Source organism: Emydura macquarii, unplaced genomic scaffold (assembly GCF_026122565.2).
Source record: "Emydura macquarii macquarii isolate MOO-44397 ecotype Brisbane River unplaced genomic scaffold, CSIRO-AGI_Emac_v2 contig_2199, whole genome shotgun sequence".
NCBI classification, from domain to species: domain Eukaryota; kingdom Metazoa; phylum Chordata; order Testudines; family Chelidae; genus Emydura; species Emydura macquarii.
In genome coordinates, this window is record NW_027132336.1 from 2,673,419 (window position 1) to 2,700,176 (window position 26,758).

The 26,758-nt window shown below is 40.6% G+C and overlaps 1 protein-coding gene across 5 annotated transcripts in view; it reads right to left on the reverse strand.

Moving 5' to 3' along the window:
* The window catches only part of HTT (huntingtin), a 199,443-nt gene that overhangs the window by 148,940 nt on the left and 23,745 nt on the right, over positions 1–26,758 (reverse strand). For 3 of the 5 annotated variants that reach the window (XR_010921863.1, XR_010921864.1, XM_067558889.1), the window contains exons 6-14: positions 25,921–26,059; positions 25,483–25,624; positions 20,556–20,734; positions 19,783–19,987; positions 18,783–18,830; positions 13,325–13,405; positions 11,710–12,074; positions 6,135–6,258; positions 5,740–5,858 (exon numbers count right to left, since the gene is read on the reverse strand). Coding sequence is in view for 3 of the 5 variants with exons in the window: in XM_067558889.1 (XP_067414990.1) it covers positions 5,740–5,858; positions 6,135–6,258; positions 11,710–12,074; positions 13,325–13,405; positions 18,783–18,830; positions 19,783–19,987; positions 20,556–20,734; positions 25,483–25,624; positions 25,921–26,059 (1,402 nt within the window). In the remaining 2 variants the exon portion in view is untranslated. The remainder of the gene's footprint in view (positions 1–5,739; positions 5,859–6,134; positions 6,259–11,709; positions 12,075–13,324; positions 13,406–18,782; positions 18,831–19,782; positions 19,988–20,555; positions 20,735–25,482; positions 25,625–25,920; positions 26,060–26,758) is intronic. The other 2 variants (XM_067558890.1, XM_067558891.1) reach the window with 2 other exon arrangements.

A 26,758-nucleotide genomic window follows, 5' to 3' on the forward strand; every position in this document is an offset into this window, starting at 1 on the left:
CTGGTGCCCAGCATGCAGAGTGACCCCGTGCCTGAGGACCAGTTCCAGAGGAGGACTGCCTCCGAGCAGGGGGAGGGGGACCAGGCGCCACTCTGCTTGTTGATATACACAACTGCTGTCATGTTATCGGACAGCAGTTGAATGCGGCGGGACCTGATGAGAGGCAGGAATGCCCAACAGGCCAGCCCCGCAACTCCAGTATGTTATTGTGCATTCACTTGGTTCCCAGAGGCCCTGATCCGTAAGGCCCTCCAGATGAGTGCCCTACCCAACAAGGGAAGCATCCATGGTGAGAGTAGTGTAGGGAGTGGGGGGAACAAATGGGAAGCTGGCCAAGACCTTGGACGGGTCAGTCCACTGCATGAGGGAAGTCAGGACGGAGGAGGGAAGCAGAACTGGCTTGCCCAAGTGGTTCATCTGCAACTTGTAATAGACCAACCTGAGCCACAGTTGGAGGCAGCACATATGCAGGAGAGCATGAGGAGTGACAGAGGTGCAGGCCGCCATGTGTCCCAAGAGGGAACGGCAGTGGCGGAGTTATGTACATGGATTGTATTGGAGCTGTAGGATGAGGGAGGTGAGGATTGCAAAATGGTCCATCGGGAGAAAAGCGCGGCCCATGAGAGAGTCCAGGCACGCCCCAATCAATGTGAGCGTACGTGTGGGGACAAGAATGGACTTGTCCTTGTTGTGCCAATACCCAGGCTGGGGAAGAGAGTGCAGAGGGTCTGGACAGTGGAGAGGAGAGAGGCGTGCAACAGGATGAGGATCCAGTCGTCAAGGAAACACGATGTTGCAGAGGCGACGCAGTTAGGCTGCAACAACAGCAAAGACCTTTGTGAACATGTTCAAAGCAGTGGTGATACCAAAGGGGAGGATCTTATAGTGGGAGTGCCCCATTGTGAAATGAAGGAACTTCCAATGTGCCTGTTGGATGTCAACATGGAAGTAGGTATTCTTCATAACGAGAGCCACAAACCAAGCCCTGTGGTGGGGAGGTATAGGAAAATGAGAGGAAGCATGACCATCTAGAATCGGAATTTGCATATACATTTATTCAGTGCCTGGAGGCCCAGACAAATTCCGTGGCGCCCTTCCAGAGCAGAGTTCGCGCTTCCTTGTGAAGATCATTGTGGTAGGATGGACCCCACAGCCAACAAAGGGAAGGCGACGAGGGGGAACGAGAGGAACTCTGTCAAGAACCCCTGACAGATGACGTCAATCGGTGATGATTTTGCCCCAGTCGTATGCGAAGAGAGAAAGGCAGCCCCTGAAGATAATCTAAGGCACCATGGGAGAGGCAGGTGGTGGTTTGCAGGTCTCAAGGAGGAGGTTAGAATAGCTATTTGGAGGGACAATGCAGTGGGGCTAAGGTGGCAAAAGTGGAAGTGGAGAAATAGTGAGATCACTGACTACACAGGTGATGGCGAGAGGGCTCCTGCAGGCATCCGAAGTAGGGTTGATAGGTGGCTCGGAGGTGAGGGTGCAGAGATGATCTCTACCACCAGCACGTAAGAGCCATGGTATAGATGCCAAGCAACCACAGGGCAGCACAGGAATCCTTGAGAGTGGAGGGATTTGTACATCTTGCTGCTGAAGAGCTTGTGATTGTCAAAGGGGAGGTCCTCCAGCGTGGCCTGGACCTCCTTAGGGAAGCCAGATGATTAGAGCCAGGAATCACAGCCGAGTGCAACATCGGACTGTACAGTGTGGGATGCAATGTCAGCGGCGTCAACCACAGCTTGAAGGGCCTCCTTAGTGACAAGCTTCCCCTCAACAAGCAACACCTGGAATTCCAGTTGATCGTCCGCAAGAAGGAAGGGCTGGAACTCCACCAACTTGGAGTAGGAGAGGAAATCATATTTCAGCAAGATGGCCTGATAATTGGTGTTATGGAACTGGAGGTCCACAAAAGAGTAAACCTTGTGCCCCAGAAGAGTAAACCTTCTTCGCTGTCCGGTCTGGAGGAGTGGCCTGGAGGACTGGCTGCTGGGCACACTCGGTTGCCGTGTGGACTACAAGCAAGCGGGGAGGGTGATGGGTGAACAGGAAGTCTGTATCCTCAGACAGGACGAAATAGCGGCGTTCAGCACGCTTTGGGTTGGGGGCACAGAAAGCTGGGGAATGCCAGACCACCTGGGTCAGTTGGAGAATGGCCTCGTGGATAAGGAGGGCGGTCCGAGAGGGCCCTGACTGTTGGAAAACATCCAGGAACTGGTATTGTGCATCCTGGACTTCTTCCACCAGGAGTTTGAGGGCCGGTGCCACATGGTGAAGCAAGTCCTGGTACTGTCCCTGGTCTTCCAGAGGAGAGAGAGTGGACCAAATGAGGGCTTTGTCCAGAGACAAAGACCGGTGGAGACCAGTGGTACCAGCAGTGCCAGTGGCACCAGATCGCCTTGAGGTTCATCACAGACGGAGAGAGGCATGGTGCGGATGTGCACAGGAGAAAGAGAGATCTAGATCAGATGCCCACTGAGGGTATGTGCAAAATGGCAGCATGGTCCGCATCGCCCGATCAATTCAGCAGGATCGATTGAGCGGAAGTGGAGACCCACTCAATCGATCAGGAAGTCGACCGTGTTAATCCACCCCTGCAAAAAGAGTAACGCTGCATCAACTGGAGGGCATTTCCAGTCGGCGCAGCGTAGTGGTGATGGCATAGTGATCAGAAGTTATGAAGTTGACAGGAGACACGCAAGCTACGTATACTATATCACCCGTCGATTGCCGCCAAATTTCACCAGCCGTGTAGACCAGGCCTCAGACTCCAAGGACTGGTGCGGCAGGGATGAGGCCATTGGTACTGGTGGTAAGGCACAGTGGAACAGTGTGCCACTCAGGGAGCAGGAGGCGGATCTGGCTGGAGGCGAGGCAGAGGGCTCGCGGTGGTGCGACTTATGTTCCATGCAGTACTGCTTGGGAGGGAGAGCGTCCAAATCCACATGCAAATTCTTGCCCGACATGGGGAGAGAACGCTGCGCTTTATGGCAGTCCCCATTGGGCTTCTTACGGACACGGTGCTTCTGCATTGGCACCTCAGACACCAGTGCACAGGAACGATCTGCCGGGGAGGCGGGAGGGAGTGAAGCGCGCTCACCAGCAGTAACAAGTGCTGCTCTGGATCATTCGCCAGGTCCGATTGCGTATGTGGGCACGTGGCCTCATCCATAACATACTTGCAGAGGCAGAGTTCTCTTGCTTCCCAAGCGCAAGGCAGGAAAGAGCTGCAGAAGGAGCAGTGGGCGATGATGTGAGCTCTGCCGAGGCAGTAGAGGCAACAGTGGTGTTCACCACTCTCAGAGAGGAAGTGCTGGCACAAAGCACAATTCTTGAAGTCAGCCTGCTGGGGCACAGTCCCCAGAAGGAGTAGGGAGAAATGTCAACCAGCAGGAACAAAGACCATCAGGAGAGCACACCTAATCACATAACTATTATGAGAGGGTCAGACTAGATAGCTACCGGAGAGTGCTAGAAGGCCAATGTATCAGCCCCAGGCTCAGCAAGTCCCTTTTCCCCTGGTAGCTGAGCAGGGGTTACTCCAGGTTAACTAACACACCTGGAGCCAATCAAGGCCACACAGGATTTGTTAAAAGTCTCTCCTCCGGAGAAAGGGTGTGGCTGGAGTTGTGAAAGTGAGGCACGCCACCAGAGTGTGTGAGCAGGCAAGACACTGTCAGAAACCAGGAAGGTTTAGGAGAAGGAGCAGAATGCTGGCAGAAGAGAACCCTGCAGGTACAAAGACTGGGGGAGGGAAAAACCCTGCCCGAAGAGGGCTAAGAACCTTTCTCAGGCCTGAAGGCCTGTGGGAAAAGACCCTGCTAGAAGGGGAAGATAGAACTGGACATTTGGTTCGGCACTACCATGCCCAGTGGGGCTGTCAAAGGTCAAGAGCCTTCCCTGGCAAAGAAGCCAGGAAGGGCTCCTGTCTGAGCAGGGTCCAGACATTAAGTCAAGGGGCATGGGGAAGTAACCCAGGGAAGCTAGCAGTTTTCCTGAAGCCACAGCACGAGGATGCTATTTGTAGGGTTCCTGGGTTGGGGCCCGGAGACAAAAGTGGGACCCAACCCCTACCAGCCATTCACTTGAGGGGGCAAGAGTCCCAGCGAAAAAGCAAGGGCCTGTGAGAACAAGAGACAGGACTGGGACCCAGCAAGGAGCAGCCATCTTAGAGAGGCTGTATTACCCTCCCCCTCAACTAGAGGGTGGAAGAACACTAAGGGGTGAAGCAGTTCCCTGACCTACCGATAGAAGGAAGCACTGGACCCACTGAGGTAGAGGAAGAGCTTTGTCACACCATGGACAACTAGAAAAACTATAAAATTCTGTACAATAGTAGGAATGGACAAAGAGTTCTCTCACCAAATTACGAGCACTGAGGAACAGGGAGTTCCAACTCTGGCCATGTGGTGGGGTAAGATGGATCTGTAGCGGAATCAATCCACACAGCCTCTTAAAGTCTCAAATGCACCGTGCGGCCAACACACGATGCATATGCAGGTCAATGGACATTACTACAAACAGTTCTGGCTCCAGTGCATAGTGTGCGTGCTCACCCACATCTAGATATGGTCTCTATGTGGATTCCAGAAGAAGCAGCTTTAGTTTTCACATTTTTGAAAAAATAAAAACATACAGTGGAACCCTGCGGATCTGATCTAATTGGAACTGGGGCCAGATCGGATAATCAAAAATTCAGATAATTAGGAGAATGGGTGGGGCAGGGACTGTCAACTTAAAAGTTGTAAATATCAATAAAACATTGTGTTAATAATGTATACTGTGGCTAGGGAAACTAAAATGAAATGCTGAACTTTAAACACAGGAAACCTCCCACCCCTTTTTTTTTTTTTTTTTTTTTAAATCACAGAAAACTAGGATCCCTGGTAATAAATCAGAGAGGCACATTAAATACATCTTCCGTGAAAATGCTCTAAAACCAAATATTTTGAAAAGATGTCACCACCAGCACGAGAATTTTAATTTTACTAGAAAACCATAATATGACCGTTCTGGTAGACGGTTATTTATCTACACTTGCTGTTTGACAAAAGATGGTCAATGAGGCTCCTTCAGCTACAAAGTTACATTTTCTAGAAACATAATATGGTGCTAAACCCAGCTCAAGAGTAACATCCTTCTGGAAGTTGCCAAATTTGTCTCATTATCTTAAACAAACTACCACGGAGAATCTGGCTTACCTTTTCAGTATTGGGGATTAAAACATGATTTTTTTCATATAAAACTCATTGTATTCACCTTGAATTCCTTGGAAGTTCTTTGTTGTATTTGTTCATCGCAGTCGGTGGTCAACTCAATGATATTTGAGCAGCGGATCAAAAATTCATTACATGTGCCTCTGCTAACCTTTATGCACAGAGCAAAGGGGAGTTGGTTCCTTCTCTCTGCAATTCTGACATCCTGAATAGCATGACTTGTCTATTTATATTTGCTAATAGTATACTGTCTTTTATATGTGTAAGTTTTCAAGATAGGAATGTATGTGTGTTTATGTGATCTAAGAAGTTTAATTACAAGTTAGAATGTTGGTGAATGGAATGCACTTTTTTTTTAAAGCTAGGACATACTGTGAAGCATATCTACTATTATATGTACATATTACCAAATTATCTGCTTATAATGCAGAATTCTATTAGTCCTATTTCATGTATGCTTGTTTTGAAAGTTTAAGCAACACCTAACTTAAAAACCCAAATTGAGTGTAAGAATGTGCCTTACCTTATTTTCATTATCACCAGATTCTACTGCTTCTTCTTTCGCCATGAATCTATCCACACTGCTGTCGGATGGCTGCCTGTTATGGCCCATGTTTTTCAATAAATGGGATTGCTGAAGGGCTTCAGAAAAAAAGCAATGCATAGCATATTGTTTAAGATGTAAACTTAATCTAACTGCAGATCGCACACTTTTAATTGACATTTATTACCAGACAGTTAAAAAAAGTAGCTTAGAACTAACAAGTAAAATGATTTGTTCAAGAAACGAAAAGCTTATACTTTCATCAGAATATTATTATGCTTTTTTCTGGTGGCCATAAAACAGTAATCAGTCTCCCTGGAAATCAGGTGAAAAATGCTACAATTTTTGCAATTGATTTTCCCTACTTAACATACCAAGGGAACAGTTTCTGAAAGGATCTGAGGATTCATCTTGGAGAACATTTGCAGCTTCATCTTCCTCATCTTGCAGCTGTCCAATCTGCATTCCAGAATACTGGCTTTCAGTACCCTCTAGAACCTAAGATGTACAAGAAGTGGACTTTTAGACTAGACTAACTGAGTGCACAGGTCAGTTACACAAACATGGAATGTTAGTAATTCAGAACTAGTTCCAAATCAAAGTCAGCCTGATGCATTTTAGCATGAGAGTGCAGCTATGTGCTAGTGCCACAATTCTCAGATTCCATTCTTTTCCAAGATGCAATTGTAATTTCTACAGCTCACAGACTTGCCTTACTCCCTCCCACCCCCCTTGAATGACTGGAGCTTGCCTCTGTGCTAGGGCTTGGGCCTGCCTCATTGCTGTGAGGCAAACTGATCCTCCCTCCCAGCTGATATCAACCTCCACCAACCGCAAACTGCCCAGCTGCCAAACCCTTAAATTACTTTAGATGTGGTAAGTGAATAATGGAAGTCTACCAGTAATCCCACTGGGCACCACAAAACCTAGGGCTGGACCTCTTAAAGATATTATTCTTATTTCATTCTAAGGGAAAGTCCAAGGGAAATCAGTTGGTATTTAAAAAAAATCCAACTCCTGGTACTAATGTTATGGACCTGCTGTTTATTTAATTAATCTAAAGAGACTACCCAGGTAGCAAAACAAGAAACATTTCACAGCTACTTTATCAGAAGGCGACTGATAATTTCCTGGCTGTAAAATGACTTGTAAATCATTAAAGTGAAAGTAGATACCAATTAAATTGTCAAGAAATGTAGCTGCTTAGACTACAATATGTGAATAAATACACGAACAATATGCTGACTGAGTCACTTTTAACATTCCTATCATGCACTAACCAGGAAGTGAGTATGGACAGTCTCTCGTCTTTAATTTATAAAAGTCTAAGATCCAACCATATTTATATTCATGGAACAATCAATTTAATAATATTTATCTTTAAAATATTAAAAAGGACCTGAAAAGGTGCTCTTCCTCATACAGCAAATCCCAGACTTACAAAAATTAAATAAGAATGGAGAAGGACAAAGCCACATCTCACCTCCCATTCCAAGAACAAACTAGCTACAAACATCCTTCAAGGTTCTTATGACATCAAAACTCTGTACAATGCAAATAAAAAGCAGCTTATAAATTTAACAAAACAAGTAAGTCTGAAAGCATTTAAAATGCCTAACAAAATGCCAAATTACAATGGCATATCTTCAACAGAATAAAAGCTAGAGTTCTTGGCTTTCATATGACAGAAAGCTCCACAAATAAAGATGACAGGAGGAAAAATCTCACAGCCCAAAGGATAACAAATTTAACACACAAAAAAGCAAACCCTGCTCACATGAGCGTATAGGATTAACTATTTTTAGAATTTTCATCCCATCACTTATTTTGATTTCAAAATCCTATTGGGTACAGTTTTAGTCTAGCTTCTCTATAATAGAGATTCAGATTAATACTCTCTTATATGAAAAATTTGATATGGCAATATCTGTTAAAAATAAACAGACCCAAATATTTTTAAAATAAATATATACAATAATGGGAGCTATATAAGCACCCAAGATCTAAAGATAAGTATCTGTTCTTGCAACTGGAAAGTTGGAGAACAATTTTGTCATTGGCAATGGTGCACCAGGAAGAAAGATAGCCCAGCTCTCGCTCTCATTCTCACATAGTCTTACAGAAACGATCAAGATTAAAAAGAACATAAGAACGGCCATACTGGGTCAGACCAATGGTTCATCTAGCCCCATATCCTGTCTTCTGACATTAACCAATGCCAGGTGCTTCAGAGGGAATGAATAGGATAGGTAATCACATCAAGTGATCCATCCTGTCACCCATTTCCGGCCTCTGACAAACAGCAATCTCTGCCTATCCTGACTAATAGCCATTGATGGACCTAGCCTCCATGAACATATTAGTTCTTTTTTTAACCCCATTGTAGTCTTGTCCTTCACAATATCCTCTGGTAAGGAGTTCCACTGTGCATTGACTACTAGCTGTAAATATGCCCAATGGCCTGTGATGAGCTGTTATATGGGGTGGATTCTGAGTTACTACAGAGAATTATTTCTAAGTGTCTGGCTAGTGGGTCCTGCCCACATGCTCAGGGTTGCCATATTTGGGGTCAGGAAGGAATTTTCCCCCATGGCAGACTGGCAGAGGCCCTGGGGGGGTTTCGCCTTCCTCTGCAACATGGGGCACGGCTCACTTGCTGGTGGATTCCTGAACCTTGAACTCTTTAAACCATGATTTGAGGAATTCAGTAACTCAGTCACAGGTGAGGGGTCTATTACAGGAGTGGGTGTGAGAGGTTCTCTGGCCTGCGCTGTGCAAGAGGTCAGATTAAATGATCATAATGGTCCCTTCTGACCTTAAAGTCTATAAGCCTAAGAAATACTTCCTTTTGTTTGTTTTAAACCTGTTGCCTATTCATTTCATTTGGTAACCCCAAGTTTTTGTGTTATGAGCAGAGTAAGTAACACTTCTTTAATTTACTTTCTCCACACCAGTCATGATTTCATAGACTTTTATCATATCCCCCCTTATTCGTCTCTTTTCCAAGCTAAGTCCCAGTCTTATTAATCTCTCATCATATGAAAGCTTTTCCATACCCCTAATCATTTTAGTTGCTCTTTTCTGTATCTTTTCCAACTCCAGTACATCTTTTTTGAGATGAGGCGACCAGATCTGTATGCAGTATTCCAGGTGTGGGCGTACCATGAATTTATGAAGAGGCAATAAAATATTTAGCTTCTAAGTTTCTACTAATCTCTTTCTATGAAAAAGATAAGTAGAAATTTGGTTTTGCCCATAAAGTACACAGATTTAACTGAAAATACATAGGAAGCTGATATTTTGAGTAAATTGATACATTTTTAGTCACTTTATATTGCAACCTCTTAAATTTATATAAATTTAATTAAAGATCTGAATATTAAGCAATTTGCTTCATAAAAATTCAAGTTCATTTTTCATTTAATTTTAATGAAGTTTAATAATTGTAATAATGACCATTTTCAAAGACTGAATATGATCGCAACTATAAGTCCATGACCCATTTGCTCTGGGTTTGAATTTCAACATCTTAGTAATGATTTGTAGTTCAAGCATTTTAAAACAAATATGAGCTATTTACCAAGTACTTATGATTGCAGCTGAAATTGTTAATTCTTAGCCAGTTTGCTAAATACCAGGTGACCTCTGGTATTTCCAAATTCATTGTTTAGATAATTATCAATTTACAGTACAATATGCCTTTCAGAGGCACTTTATATGTCCATTAGGCTTCACTAAAGCTCACTGAGGGTGGTATGTACTGGATTTCCAAAGCAAGTACCAAGAAAATATGAAAGTTTGTCAATTGTAGATTGTAACTGATGTTGAAAAGAACTCCGTTACTTTAAGAAGTATCTAAAGGTATCTGCTCATTTCCAGAGTTCGCAATCCCAGCACATCAGATCAATGGCTATGCGCTAAGAAAGCATACTCAACACTAAAAGGAGGAAATAAAAGATACATAAGAATTAAAAACTACCAATGAAGGACTTATCTATTTGGCATATCTGTATCCGTAAAGTGGGGCAAGGGCTCAGCAGCTTACCAAACTGATACTTCTCCCCTGAAGGCTGCATCTTGTGCTTTAGGACTTAAACTTTATTTAATTACTTATGGTTATCTTGGATTCTTCATCGCCTGAAGTCCTAAATCAAGACTGAATATGTTTCTAAAAGAAATGCTATAGATCATACAGAAATTACACGCTTGATGCTGAAATTACTGGGTGAGAGTCTATGGCCTATATGATGCAGGAGGTCAGACTAGATGATCCTAGAGGTCCTTTCTGGTTTTAAAATCTGTGAATGTAAAAAAAAGCTTAAGACTCCAATCTTTAAGATTGCACAGATAACCTTCAAAATCTGAACTAAGTGTAAACTAATGCAGTGATATCAGCCCAAATATGCAGACAGCCTGAAGCAACAGCTTTAAGGGAAGTCTGAACTCTCCAATTCTTCTGAACATAGCGTTCACTCTGAAGCTTGATGATGACCACTTAAACATCAACTATGCTAACTATTGAGAGCTTGCAAGAAAGAAGACGGTCAATCCTGTTATGAAGATCTGTATTATCTACTGTGAACACCAGCTCATTTTTGCTTCAGGAGCACTTAGCTGTTGGTCAGCGTTTGGGAAGGTCACTCCTCTCCTGCACAATCTAACCGACTTTTGTCCAAGAGTACCTGTTTGTCATACTTGTAAACGTTTTTTAAAATAAATCATTTATTCTTCCCAATTTAGCTTGACTTACAAGTTCACAGAACTTTTAGGTCAAGCACTGACAGCGCATTTGGCAGCCTGAGGCCTGGTCTACACCGACCATCAAATTCGGCGGCAGTCGACAGGAGTTATGCAAGCTATGTAGAGTAGCTCATATAACTTGTATCAACTTCCTAACTTCTGTTCTACATGCTGTCTCCACTATGCTGTACCGACGGGAAATGCGTACCCTGTCAATGCAATGCTACACTTTTTCTGGAGGTGGTTTTAAAAGATCAACTTCTGGATCGATTGAGCATGTTTTTCTGCTGCTCAATCAAACTGGATAAATCAATCTGACGGCGGCGAATTTGCCACCATCAGTGTAGACATGGCCTTAATTGAAGGCTGAATTCTAGATATTTGCATTTGACTGCCCTCTGCCCAAAAAAGCTTTTTTTTTTTTTTTTTTTTTTTAAATTTAAAAAACACCCATTAGTGTCTTTTGAACTGTTTTTTCAAATGCATGACATCTTCACCAAAAAGGATGGGCATGCTGAAATATCTATAGAGTACACTACTGAATAAATGCTTGAAGCAAGCATAAAAGCATCAATACATGGTACACATGAAGTTACTCAATGTTCAAACAATATAACAGAAATTCCAAGAGAGTGTATTAAAAAAAAGGTAGTGAAACTAAACTTCCAAGTGAGAAAGCACAGGCAGTAAGCAAAAGAATATGCAACATGAAAGCATGAGGTTAAAACACTCACACTCGAGGAGTATTTATCTATTATTCCAAATAGCAGGTTCACCCTTTAACACTTTCATTAGCCCTTTTAAACTGAAGGTTTACAGTTTAATTAGTTTTAAAGGCTAACATGCTATTAAAAACAGAAGCATGTAATACTTATGAATTTCTCATGTAAACCTCTTATTTCTATTCTTTCAGTGAGAAGAGTAATTTTATAGACTGTTTAATACATAAAGGTCAAGTTTAAAGCTTTATGCTCAACAGAAATTTTTATAAACAGACATTCATTTTTAAAGCTGCAGTGAAAGTGTTAAAATGAGGTCAAGCTCTCAGTTAAAGCTGCTGACCTTTTCAGAGTTACTAGCTGAAGACGGAAAAGTAGAGGATGAATAAGTAGGTGTGTCCAAGTCTGGGCCCTCCATGGAGGAGCTCTGAGATATGTCAGGCCCTTCAGTAGAAGACTGGGATACCCATTCTGCCCGTTGCACACTTACAATTTCAGAACTGTCCGAAGGGGTCACAGCTGAATCTGGACCTTCTGTGGTAGTCTGAGAGCTATCGCTAACTGGTGAAGAAGCCTGCGTGCCATCATTCAAGTCCATAGTGGGGTCTGACTGGACAGTGCTGATTTGGCTGGAGCTCCGACTAAGCATGTCATCCTCTTCCCCTTCAGTAGTTGTGCTGGCCAAATCACAAGTGGTCAGGTCTACAGAGTCTGATTGCAAAGTATGTTGTGAACGTGGCTGCTCAGTGATGATGTCATGTCCTGTGGGATCACTTGCAGAACTTACTGTTGATCCAGCTGTTGATACTCCTGATGAAGAAGCTAATTCACTGGTTACCTCAGTCTTCATAGAGGCTGAAACAAAAAGCAATTAGCAACCCAAAGTCATAAATGAAGAAAATATTCAATATATATACTTAAAGGAAAAGATTTGAACACTAAAGAAGAGTAAAATATTCAAATTCAACTTTGCAGTCTGATAAAAAACAGGATTAAGGGAAAAAGTTTAGAAGGGAGCAGTGAATGAAGCAATAAAATATTGCTAGGGAGGTAAATGCCTGTGAGTGATTTACTTATAGTACCTCCTTCTTAAATTTTCATTGCTTCTTCTATAAAGGCTGTAACCAGCACCTTACTGCCCATGTTAGGTCTTTTCCCATTTGAACACTGCAGCCCAAGAACCATCTTTTTTAAACTATGGGTTAAGATGCAGGATTTTGAAGTTCAATATGAGAGTATGCAAATTTGGATGCGAGTTTTAGGGAGCCATGTTTTTAAATAGTACACAACTTCTACTTTAAAAAATATTATTTGTTAACCTTCTGTTATAATGATTGCTAAGGAGAACAGGAAAACAGTACTTTAAAAACAACATTTTAAATAATAATGTTAGCAAGAAACAGTTGCAAGTGACTAGAATGAGGGAGCCGAAAAGGTAGGCAGATATTTAAAAGGAAAATCGTGTGATGACATTTGTGAAAATTTATTTACTTACTGTCACAAGAAACACCAAGATTACTATGACTGAAAGATTAGAGAAAAAATGTCTATGGTTTTCAATTTGTTTATTTAGTGCATTTGACAGCATGTTGCGTATAGTCAGTCTTTTCCCCATTTTTGGGTCTTTCAACACAACAATAATGAATAGAAACATCTTTTAAAATAGGAAAATATAATTGAAAGGAGATGAAGATTGGCAGGACTATTCAGGATCAGTTGTACTACCTAAAACTATTTTCAACTCTTACTAGACTTTAAATTCATTTTATCCCTTTAAATTAAGTTTTAAAATAATTCTGTTAAATACATATGCCGCATTAAACAGCCTTTGTGCTGTTTCCCTTTTAATCCTCAACTGTGCAAATTCCATAATCAGAGTTGAATTAGATGTTTATCAATCTCCACTTCGTAAACGAATAAAGGCTAAATGGTAAAGATAAAGAATATGGTAAAATGTAACTATATGTAGTGTCAGGGTTATTCCATTTTTAGTCAATCATATTTTAAAGGACAGACACTTATTTACTATTGAAGATGGACTTGCTGAGCAGATTACCTAGGCAAAAGTTACACCAACCTCCGTGCTAAAAAGAATGCAGTCCTACCTGCAAAAGTTGCAGTGCTGACTTCCGACCGTGTTTCAGGGTCATCCTCCAAGCCTTCTTCTTCTCCTAAAAGTACTTTACCTGATAAATGATGCAGTAATGATATTTTTAATTGTGTTAAAATGTTATCCTATGCCCTTAAAACAATCTAAATTCTTGGAGGAAAAAGAAACAAGATGGGTGAGGTAATATCTTCGATTGGACCAACTTTTGCTGGTGAGAGAGACATGCCTTTGAGCTTATACAGAGCTCAGAAATATATTCAAACACAAGGTGAAACAGCTACACATTTTGTTCCACTTTGTATTAGCTGTGACCCACCTGAGTACATTTGCCAGCCCTAAAGAGCAGCTCTGTGTAAACAAAAGCTTTTCTCTCTCACCAACAGAAGTTGGTCCAATAGAAGATATTACCTCACCAACCTTGTTTCTCTAATACCCTGGGACCAATACAGCTACAAACTGCTATCCTAGCACTGTAAAATAATGGATATGGAAGAAATTAATAACTAAGAGAAAGAGAAGACCGCATCTTATTACGTAGTCAGGACAGAAATGGACAACGACAAATGGACAATGAAGACTGTTAGTTTTGTGAGAGAGTTTGGGAATCTGTTTATGTGAACTTATGAATTCCAGTCTTTTATGAACTCTCTGTATGCTTATACCTTAACTTATATCTTTCACTGTATCTTGCATCAATCCTCTTGTTTTAAAGGGAAAAATCCTAGGTTTCTCCCCCTGAACAGAACAAACATTAAGGATCATCAACATTGGAATAACGTTCTTACCAAGGTATCAGACACTACCAGCCGAAAATGTTTGGCTTGCTAATGTTTCATATCCCCTATAACAAAGGCTGAAAGCTGGAAATTGTAGTCCATGAAGTATTACAGAATGGAAACACCCAAGGGGAAGGACAGGAAGAGTACTGGAATCTGCTGTTAAAAAGGGAGACTCTCTAGCAAGGAGGTAGCACATCAAAACCAGAAAACAAGACCTGGCAAGAGTAGAAGGGATGCAGAAGAATTCTGGATTACCTGGAGCATACTGATTACGACCCAAAGGACTCTCAGAAGAGGTGAGAAAACTGAGGGAGGGGGTCTCACACAGATTTTTGATATTTTTCAATAGATCTGTATACCTCTTGTGCTTTGTCTATGACCAAGTCTATACTACAGACTTGTCAGCATAGCTGTGTCAGCTGTGCGAAGGTGTGTGATCCCTGACTGACGGCTGTGCTACCAAAGCCCCTGATGTAGATGCTGCATTCACACTAGGAGCCTTTTGCTAGCATACATGTACCAATATAGATATACCAGCAAAGCACCAAGTATAGACCTGGCCAAGGAGTAAAATGTGGGTTAGAAGTGCCTTTGCACAGTCCATGTGTTACTGGCTTTAACTATCATGAAATCCCCAAAGGGTGAAACAATAATCCAGAGTACCTATGAGGATGGAGCTCTGGAGAAGGCATGCCTGAGCTATTGGCGAGACTTGGGAGACCCACACTGGTTTTGGGATCTACGATAACTCAGCTGCAGGGCTCCACACCCTGAGAAGGGGTACCAGCATTGCAGTCCATACCCCAGGAGTGAGCCTGAAAGCCCAGAGCAAGTCCATGTCTGAATGCTGCTTACACTTAGCAAATTCAGAAGCATGTGGGGGATCCAAGTTTTGAGTCTAACGCAGCAGTCCAATACATCACATAATAGGATGGCTCAACCAGGACTAAAACACTTAAACAAAAAGTGTTTATAGTTTACATAAAGATGCAACTCCCCCACCCCCTCCGCAATGCAACAATACATTAAAAAGACCCAGAAAACAAAAAGTTATTATAATGGTTTTAGCAGTGTATGTGTCACATACATAGCAGCATATGTGACATACGCTATACATTAAGCTAAACTACATATTTAAAAAGACTAACCAGTAATCCAAAATTCAACATGTGTAATTGAGAATTCTGTTTTGCATTTCCAATTTTGTTTTCTTTTATGTTGCAACCACAAGGCTGCATTAACACAGACATCTGCATTTAATAATCTTGGTTTTGTATTTTTCATGTGAAGAAAAAAATGAAAGAACACTGATAACACGGAGTTGCAGAAATACGTCTATCCACAGCACCATAAGTTTTAGACTATTCAAGTCTACAGATAATGAAAAATGTAGTTGTGGCATTATGCAGTTGTGCAACTTCACAGTACCATGGAAAATAATGCAACTAAAAACCTACAACAAATATTTGGGCTTCATTTTTTATTTTTGTATTTATTTATTTATTTTTTGAAGAGTTCCAGAGGGGTAGCAGTGTTAGTCTGTATACAGCAAAAACAAGGAGAGTTCTGTAGCACCTTAAAGACTAACAAAGTTAATTTCAGCAGGCATAAGCTTTTGTGGGCTCCAACTCACTTCCTCAGATGCAAGTAACAAAAATCATACAGGAGGCAACAATGCCCCTCTGCCATGTACATTGGACAAACCGGACTGTCACTACGCAAAAGGATAAATGGACACAAATCAGACATAAAAAACAACATCATCCATAAACCAGTCGGAGAACAATTCAGCCTCCCAGGACATTCTGTCTCTGACCTGAAAGTTGCTATTCTGACAAAAAACTTCAAAAACAGACTTCAAAGAGAAACTGCTGAGCTTGAAATCATCTGCAAACTTGACACAATCAAACTGGGTCTGAATCTGGACTTGGAATGGTTCTCTCATTACAAGTAGTAATTACCTCTGATCACCCATTCTCACCTCTTACTCAACGGTTGTAATTAAGCCTCAAGTACCCTGTCTTCATCCACCTCCCCAATTATTGTCACTTCCCTTGGATATGTATATGTTGCCTCCTGTATGATTTCTATTGCTTGCATCTGATGAAGTGGGTTGGAGTTCACAAAAGCTTATGCCTACTGAAATTAACTTTGTTAGTCTTTAAAGTACTACAGAACTCTTGTTTTTGTTTTTTTGGCTGCTGCAGCTGCATGAGAACATTATTTTTAAAATAATCAAGTTATAAGAAGTTTAAATTATATTTCCCTGCAAACTTACCAAAACTGCTATTCCTCACTAAGGATTAGCCATGTGAAAAGTCTGAAGTTCAGTTATTTGAATTGTTTTGGGAAAGAGGGGATTATGAATATTTTTGAAAGAGGAATGATATTTTTTCCTTCTTGCTCACCAACCCTGAAAATGACTGAGTATATTTAAGCTCATACTTGGAAAATAAAGTTTCCTTGAAAGATTCAACACCTTCTCATTCAAATCCTTCCTAGAAGTCACTACCTTCTCTGATACCTACAAGTAGTATACTACTAATTGGCCCACTTCTCCAACCTTCCTCACAGAATATTTTATATTCTGGATTTTCAAGATCCTCAGGGCAGGCCCTGTACATTATGTGAAATCATACAACCTATTCCTATGAAATGATGAAATCCCTACTAGAAATCCCCACCAAAACCAGGGAACACAATACTTAATTTTCCTATCTTTCACACATTTAGACATTTTAAATAAAACAAACAAAAAAAAAAAGGACAGTTTTTCATTTCTCAAGCAGGTAATCTTTAAGATTAAGTGTAAAGCAGGTTATGAATGAAAGCTGATGCCAACTTTAGCTATATTCCGGCTCCTTTGTATAAAATATGATTATGTGGCCATGCAAATGACTAGATAATTGCCCTTTTGTTTTTAAGATGCTGTATAGTTGTGGTCCAAAACGTAAGCATTCATTTAGAAAACATGTTGTCTTTTGGTCTTATGGTTGAAAAGACAGCCTTCAAAATACGATCCATATTTAAACCAATGCCCAAAACTGGACACCTGAAGCAATAGCATCAAGGGGGTACAGGATATTATGGAGTGCTGGGGGTGGAATCAAATGCTGCTGTGGCTCTCCCTCCTTTTCCTCACCTCTCCGGCCACTGACTTATGGGAAGCATGCAGTATTATAACTCCAGGAGCCCCAATCCCAGCAAGGAATAGAACCACACTGCTCTAGGCCAGTAAACGGCAAAACTAGAAATCCACTTCAATGCAACCAGCTACTTCTGGTCATTTTTAAAATCTTCTCTAAAAGGAGAATGCATCTTTGAAATTCAAGGTTAGAACTTCTCATTTCATGATCACCTAATATGGAGGACCATATTAAGCAATGGTACAAGATATGCAAAATGTGTTTTATCAAGTGAAGATTACATTCAATCATTAATTGCGGAGAGTTTAATTTTTTTAAAGACTTTATATCATTATTATTAAAGTATACATTTATTTTATTGAAGACCTACTGCTATATTCAAAACATTTAAACCAAACTTTAAAAACAAAGATTATTACACCTTTATTAGTACAGTATATATTGTAACATGGTGTTCGATAATTTTGTTGCATAGCATGCTGGCTTCCAGATTCACATAAAAATAGATTTCTACTTTCTCAACACCAGCTCTTTCTTTATCTTTTTATCACAGTTTATCATATTAGGCTACCTTCTTAGCACAGTGATGTCTAGAATAGAGAGTTTATTTTCTCTCACACACACACCCCCACCCACCAGTTAGAGGAGCAGTATAAATTAGATGCTGTAGTGGCCCTTATAAGCAGTGTGGAAACCGCTCTACTTCTGAACTGTTTATTTCAGGAAAAGCATTTTTCTCCTTTATACCTCCTTCTCTATCCCCAATCCTACACTGGAATCCACTAGCATAGGCCTCTGTTCCTGAGCAGAGTACCATAGAAGTCAGTGGAATTTCGCACTGGCACAGCAGGAGTCAGCACTTGTGAATCCTGATGCAGGGTGGGGTTTATAATGGCTCCATTACTGCTGTCAAGCTTCTTTAGAAAACGACACAATTACAACTAGATATGAAGTACCTTATTTTGGTCAAATTGTGCACAGAATATCTAAGGGTCAGAGCTCAAACTAAGGTTTCAACATAAAACTCTACTGATGGAGAAAAAAGTCAAAATGATACATAATAGTCATAAGTGAACAGTGTTAGTCACCACACAGCAGACAGACCAGACCACAAGTGGTATTTTAAAGCATACACATGCGCTAATGTAGGGAAGTACTGGAGAGAAGGATCAAAAAGCATAAGACAATTAAACTGGAAATTCCAGGTCAAATATTGTTGTAAAAAAACATGTTTACAGATTACTTTTATTAGTGCTGCTTAAAAGTGAAAGCTGCATCAATTATGGTCAGGATAATTCTGCCAGCAAAGCACAGCAAAAAATAAAATAGTAACATTTCTGATGTTTTAATTACTATACAATATCTTGGTTATAACATCAGAAACTCTGGCAAAAATTAGATTTATACTCTTCAATACCAGTTGCAAAGAGGAATGCATTAGTGAAAGGAAATCAAACTTTAGCAAGACAATGAAGTGAAAAATCAGAAAACAATGTGATTAAGAGATTGTGATTGTGAAAATAGTCACCTTTTTGTTTTCTTGACAGAACAGGGCTGCATGTAGACCCCCCTCTAGCTGCAAATCACAAAGTAACAAATCAGAGTAAAGAACTGAGCTGCTGCAATTAAGAAGGAATTTTAATAGCCTCAGAAGGCCATTAGATAAAGCCAGGAACTAAACAGAAAACGTGTTTCCTTTAAGTTTCAAATCCTTGTCAAGTAGAATCTCTCTAAATGTTGTACTCGGACACTTCTTTACACTCCAGAAAAACAAAATTCAACTGAAGTTTTGTATATTTTTAAAAGCAAAATTCATTTGTCATTGCAATGTCGTATTTTTTTGCCTGGCTAATGAATTACCTTCTAATAGCAGCAAAATTGTAAATGAGAAAGATTGGAATGTTCATTCTTTAATCCAATATAGAAAATAAGTTCAGCATAAAGGTGAAGTTTTAAAAAAACTCCAATCATGGACTAAGATTTTCATTAAAGAAATTAAATAGTAAAGATATTTTATTTATAAGAACATGCACTTCACAGACAAGAGTATCAAAAACTAAAACTAAAAATTATAGACAAGCTTAATAGTTACGCTTTGAATTTATGCTCATATTGGTATTTAAACTAGACAACTGGCAATGAGCTTTCATAGTTAATGTACATTTTTATTAGATCAGCTTTCCATGCATTACAGCCACCTGGTCAAAAGATTGAGAGAGTTAATACTCTTTTTACCAAAGTCATCAATTAGAATGCTGGTCTTATCTCCTTTCGTTTAATCAAAAGTTGTAAGTACAAAACATAGATTGTACTAAGATATTTATGTTCTGAATATTGTCCCAAACGCCAATCTTTACCAATTTCCTCTATAAAAATAAAGAATCGGCACACTCACTTCTGAAAAAAAAAAAATGGAAGTTTCACGTACAGGTTTTTAACACTAATTTTTTAATCATTTTGGCTAAGGACTTTAAAGACCCTACAATATATGTTGATCTCTCAGCTAAAACACCAAAACTATTGCTTACCTATAAGCTCCACTATGCTTCCACTGCGGCTTCTGCTGATAGTCTCGTCTCTGGATACACTGACCTGCATAATGCCTCCTGAAGTAGTCAGGGCATGAAGAAGGTCAGGCGGTGGTGTTCTAAAAAGTTGCTGCAATAGTTCTAAAGCTCCAGTTACAACATTGTGGTCCTGGTGCTGAGTGTAATGCAAAGTCAATTCATAGACCTATAAATCAAAGAAATCTTAGTTATAAATATTTATAACTATCTCCTTTTCTAATAGGCTCTTATACCACTCTTGTGGCCACAGTTTCTAAACAACTTCCAGTAGTGCATTAAGTGACATGACTAATATCTGTCACATTCAGTTGGTTTCCTCTCATCCGCTTCCCACAGAGAAAATTGTGTGTAATGTGCGGGGTTTTTTTTGGTAAGGTTTTTATTTTTAGAAGGTACACACTGCTATATTAGAGAAGGCAGTCAAATAAGTGTGCTCTGTTCTTGAAGCATAAAATGGTGAGATTTGTGATGGTCCTTAGCTCCTGTAGGACTACTAATGCATAATATTGCCAATGCATTTTGCTTTGTGGTGATATTTATATTTTGCCAGTCACTGTACAAACAAACAATCAATTAACAGAATAATATTGACAAAAATAAACTGTAAACCCCTTCCAAACCACAACCAAAATTGTTGACAACAAACAAGAAATACATTATACTGTACATTACAAGGATGTTGGCTGGTTTATAAGACAATTATGACTTTGAAAAAATTACCATTCAGCTCTTACCTGTATAAGCTGATCTGGGGAAGGTGAAATCTCTGTTTCTTTTCGTGTTACACCAAAACTGCCTTTCAGACTGGTATCCTTTACTTGCTGTTTTAGTAATGGTATTAGATACCTTAGTGTGAGCAGTACTCCAAGAATTAAAAGAGTGGGATGTTCATCCTCCACAGGAATCAACAGACCTGTAAAAAAGTTATCATGACTCTTATCTTACTGGTCACAGTAGAAGTATGCATCAACTCAAGACACCATCAGTTTTTGTTTTTTTGTTTTTATTTTGTTTGTTTTTTTGGTTTTTTTTAAAGTAAAAACAGACTATGTCAGAAGTGTTTTTAAAAAAGCAAGAGCAGTAGAGAACAAAGAAAGGTTTATTAACCCTGTTCCGTAACTGTTCTCAAGATGTCCATTCCATTTCAGGGGTGTGTGTGCATCCAGTACACCAGCAGCAGAGACTTTTCCCTTGGCAGTACCCACTGGGGTGACACAAGCTGTCTTGTGCTGCTGCACCATGGTGTAACAATCAGAGTCACAGTAGAACCCCCACACTCAATTCCTTCTTACCGGACAGATTCCATACAGGGGAAGGAGAGCGGACCATAAAACAGACATTTGCAACATCCTGAAGAACAACAGTTACAGAAAAGGTTAGTAACCATTTTTTCTTCAAGTGATTGCACATGTCCATTCCACTTCAGGTGAAATTACAAGCAGTTCAAACTGGACGTGGGATTTGGAGGCTACCTGAACAAGGACTGAAGAGCTATTTGTCCAAACTTGCAACATCTCTGGAATGCTGAGATACAGCATGGTAAGTAGTAGAAGTATGTACCAGTGATCAAGTTGCAGCTCTACAAATGTATGCTATGGGTATTGGAGCCACACCAAAAAAGCTGCAGAAGCTCCATGAGATCTTGCACAGCTACCACCCTGGTTGGGGAGATATATTGGCAATTTCATAGCACAGATGTATGCAGGAAAAAATCCTGGATGAAATCTTCTGCATCAAGATTGAAAGGCCTTTCATCCTGTCCACATGGGATGACAACGTAAAAAATCTTGTCCTGTGCAAGTAAAAGGTCAACGGCCCTTCTAACTTCAACGGTATGGAGCCTCTCCTCATCCTTATGAGCATCGGTAAGTGTATTGCCTGACTAAGGTAGTATCGGAATTCCACCTCACTCAGGAATTTCAGATGTAAATGCAAAGAAGTGCGTAAGGAGTATCAGCTCCCAACACTTGTAACTCCACCACCCATCTCACTGAAATAAGCTATCAAAAATGCTTTTTTTGTAGAGAGATGCAGCAAAGAGCAGGCAACAACCAGTTCAAAGGGCAAACCCATCACCCTTTCTGGCACCAGATTTAAAACCTAGGGAGGAAAGGAATCTATGACATGGAGCTATAATCTGTCCAGACCCTTTAAGAATCTGACTGACATCAGATGAGAAAATATCAAACAGCCCACAATTCGAGGGTGGAAAGCAGAGATAGCTCCCAGGTTGGCAGCTATCTGATAGGCCTTGTTGTTTTAGGTGGAACAAGTAGTCCAAAACATATAGGATAGAGGCTAGGACTGGCAAAACACCCTTCTGTTTTGACCATAAAAATAGATACTTATCTGTGAAAGTGAAAACTAATAGGCAGCTTTTTGATCTTCAGGAGAATGTTTTGTACATTTCCTCAAACACTCCAACTCCTGAGACATTAAAACATGGAGCATCTAGGCAGTGAGATGGACAGCAGCCAGGTTGGGATATAGCAGGTTGCGGTCCTGGGAGATCAGGTCCAATTCTGGAAGAAGTGCAAAGAGTGTCTCTCTACCAAGAGACTCGGCAAACTGGAGAACCAACACTGGCGTGGCCACGCAAGAGATATGAGGATCATGCAAGCACATTCCTGCTTGAACTTGAGCAACACCCTGGGAAGGAGTGGAATGGGAGGGTAGGCATACATCAGATCATTCCAAGACAGTAGGAAAGCATCCATCAGAGATCCCTGACTGTGCCCTGCCCTGGAACCAAAGACCCAAAGACCTTTCTGTTGGAAAGAGCAGCAAATAGGACTATGGGAGACATTCTGTCAGTTTGAAAAAATCTAATCTCACCATATGTAGCCTAAGAGACTGCTTGTGATCTCTGCTGAACAATTCTCACTGAATACCCAGGAGACTTTATGATGTATTGCACTGACAATACAAAACTCTCAGATATATCCCTTCTTCACAGAGACAATCTGATCTGTCCCCACCCCTTGCACATTCACATAGAACACTGTTGTAGTGTTGTCCACGAGAACTTGCAGATTCTCTCCCTTCATGGGAAGGAGAAAAGATTAACAAGATTAATAAACCAGATGAATAGCCCACAATTCCTTCATGTTTAGTTGGAGGGTCTTTATACATTTATTCAAATTTTGCAAGTCCAGATGGGGTCTGACACCTTTTCCCTTTGGAATCAGATAGAAGGGTTTCTGTTCAGTTACTCTCGATGAAAAGGGGGAATCTCTTCAATATCTCCCAAAAGAAGAAGAGACTGCACTTCTTGGAGGAGCACATCTTCATGAGGGGTAGTCCTTTAAGAGGGACAGGGCAGGGGATTAAAAAGAGAGAGAAATCAACTGCAGGGTGTGTCCACAAAATTTAGGACCCACTGGTCTGTAGTAATATGGGACCAAGCATATAGGAAGTGGGATAACCTGTTGGGGAAAAAATGGGGAGGGAGAAATCTGGTACATTGTGATCTGGTACTCTATCCTTGAGAAGACAGTCAACAGACATTTATGGATTTCCCAACTGTCTCAAAAGAACCTGCCAAAGAAGAAAATTAAGGAGCAGATATTCTCTTGAGGTTTTTCCTGTTTTCTAGGAGCAAGGAGTATAAGAGCCTTCCTCAGACTCTGAGGACGACTCTGAGTTGCCAGTCATGGTGGTGGTGTGCCAGGTAGTGCCAAGGTTCAGTATTTTCACTCCAGAGATATATCACTACCAGGGATATATCATGCTATCTTTACCCCTGGACTGCACAGGTCAAGGAAGTGCTGGACGCTCTGATGATCTAGCCCTGCCCCATGCCAAAAGCTGATCACAACTCTGAGGTAAGTCCTTAGCCATGACCTAAGGATCCATTGATATCGGCCAGATTCACTCCTGTACATCAGGGATTCCAGCACTGACCGGCAGAGTAGGTCTTGCAACACTGCATAGGTCTCCAGCATCACTGCTACCAAAAGATTTTCCTGGTGCTGTTACTGCATGAAGTAGTCAATACCGTAGCAGGGGTCAGTCTCAGTAGCCCAGGCACCGGTGCCAGAAATGACAACCCCAAAGAGAAGAGGTCAATACCAAGTAGGGTCCCTTCCTGCCCTGTCCTGCCCTCCTCAATGCTTACTGGTGGACTATACCCAGAGACCTCAATCAAAGCCTCTGCTTGGATGAATCTGCTTCTTTGTTGGCACTGAAAAAGGGGATCAGTGCCAACGCTCAGAAGCAATGCCTGGGGGAGTAAGCCTGACCAATGCCAAAGCATTTAGTGTGCACCTCAAGTGGGAAGGTTCAGAAGATCGATGCAGGGAGACCTCCATGAGGATGTGGCACAGTCTCATCTCTCTATCACTTTTTGTCCAGGGCTGGAAATCCTTGCAAATCTGGCTGCAGTCTCTAATGCGACCCTCCCCAAGACACTTTAGGCAAGTGGAATGAGGGTCACCCACCAGCACAGATTTCTTGCAGCTACTACCAGGGACATCATGTTGGGTTTACCCATGGACTGCACAGGTCTAAGTACTCCTTCTAAAGTCACTGCACGATGCCATATACAGATGTGGGAGCCACAGATGCCTTCTAATTTTTAGAAGAGGGTGCAAACTCCAACTACCTAAAGTTGTGGAAGCATTTTATTAACTCAAGACTTAGTTCTTCAAGTACAGAAAAGTAAAGAAGGGCCTTGAAAATCCAGCTGGCCATCCCTGCTTTAAAGATTGGCTTTTAGAGGAAAAACGGACATGAAGGGTGCTTCAGGAAATGTAAGTATCTACATGAAGGGTGCTTCAGGAAATGTAAGTATCTATCAATTAGAAAGTCAAACAGATACCCTCCAGGGAAAGAGTCCAGACTCTTCACACCAAAGACAAAAGCCTGCTGCACACAAGCATGGTTTCACACACATTTTGTAAGCCTTCTCAAATCCCAGCACAACCCCTCCCAACACACCAACTGCAAGCTGCCCATGCTTTGACTGTTATCTTTCAACATTAGAGAACAGTCACTTCACAGAGTCCATCTTGCCCAGCCTAAACACTGAAATAAGCATAACACTGATTTGATTTTACTTTTTTCCAACTTTTTTGATAAAAACTTAAAAATACAATTATTTCATTGCCAAGTCTTATTCTTTTAGCAATAGACCCACATGCTTATCCTATTAACAGAAATAGACATTTTCACAGTTGACAGACTAATGAAACTGTTGCTTCTTCAAGCACATTAAAAGTTCTCATTTATTGGATTATTCCAGGTTTCTTTTTTGGTTAGATGCATGTTTTATGTCTCAACGCTCTCATTTTACTTTGTAGACTATGCTTTTCCATTAATCTATACTTCTAGATTATCTTTCCATAGTTTTGATATAGAATTTATCTGATATAGGAAGAAGTGTTGCATACCACAGAAATACAACTATGTATTTGTAAAGGTCCAGTTGACAAAAATGTGACACTTAAGTTTTTCATTATGTTGATTAAAATGTGCCACTATACCACAGATAAGGCACTGGTTACGCCTAGATGCAGGTCAGAGGTTGGCAACCAAAGTTACCTAACATAAGAAGAGTCTTCTACACAGAATTACTATAAGATTTAATTTGATATTTGCCAAGTCTTTTCCCCCCCCCATATTACTCATGCCTTGAAGAAGCAGCAGTTTTCTGAATCTTACCTAAAAGCACATTCAATAACCAGGTATAAAAATATTGTGTTCTTCGTGAATGTTGACAGATGCTCACTGCTGATCCAGCAGCTGTTCGACGGATGGTAGGAGAACTGGATTTAAGATTAGCAATGAAAGCCTTCAATAAAACCTAAAAAGGTTACAAAATATTTTAAAAAACATAAAAGTTTCTTAAAGGGAGGCAGAAATCAATAAGCAAGCAAACAAGAAAATTCTTCCCCTCCATCCACCTAAAAAGTTATTTTGATTTAAAATTATTATAAGCAATCCAAGTGGTAGAAGAGAACATATTCTACAGGCCTAAATATAAATAATTCATGCTTCAATAATAATTCACATTGCATTCTGTAACATTTGATCAACGGCTCTAATGGCTGATGAACTATGTGCAATATAAACGTTTCTTAGTAGTTTTAATAGCAGTACCTTGATTTCATTGTCATTTGCAAAGTTGCCAAACGCTGCCATGATTTTTGGTATTGCTGCAGCCAGTGTCTCTTGTACCGATTCTTCAGGCCGCTTGCTTATTCGTGTTAGACAGGGCAATAGGTTCACTAAGTATGGCCTAGTTACAGCACAGGAAGAAGAATTTGTTCTGGTCAATTATATTTTACATATCGAATCATAAGCATTTGATACATTCTTTCCAATGCACCCCTCCCCCCCATCAAAGCTGAGGGTGCTGTATAACAACATTATATACACATACATAAAGACATAATACAGCAACAATTTGGCATATACATCATGGTGAGGACAAACAGGATAGTGATCTTATTAATATTGTAATTTATAAAAAAACATTATGGTGAATAGAAGTGAAAGGAATTAAAAAGAGTATACAACACCGAACTAAAATTTTGGGGCAGCAACCATCTCCACAAGGGTTTGTACAGAGCAACACACAATGGGGCCAGTTGTATTAATTTCAATGGACTATATGGGACCAAAGTGTTAAAGGTGTTTATATAACGGTCACCGTCCAACATTAAACAGTTCAAAACAAAGTTCAGTTTTTGGTATACGGAGACTACTACCTGCTTAGAACCATAGCAACTACACTTTTTTTTTTTTTTTTTTTTTTTTTTTTAAAATTTCATTAAATAAACAGAAAAGGAAGAAAAACAGTTAAAGCATCTGAAACGTAACATATTAAATAAGGCTTCCATTTTAACCATAACCCTTGTTCCCTCTCTCTTTAGCTATACAGAGTTTTATAAGGAACAACCTCTTTTTTAACAATCTTTCAATAGTATTAAAGATG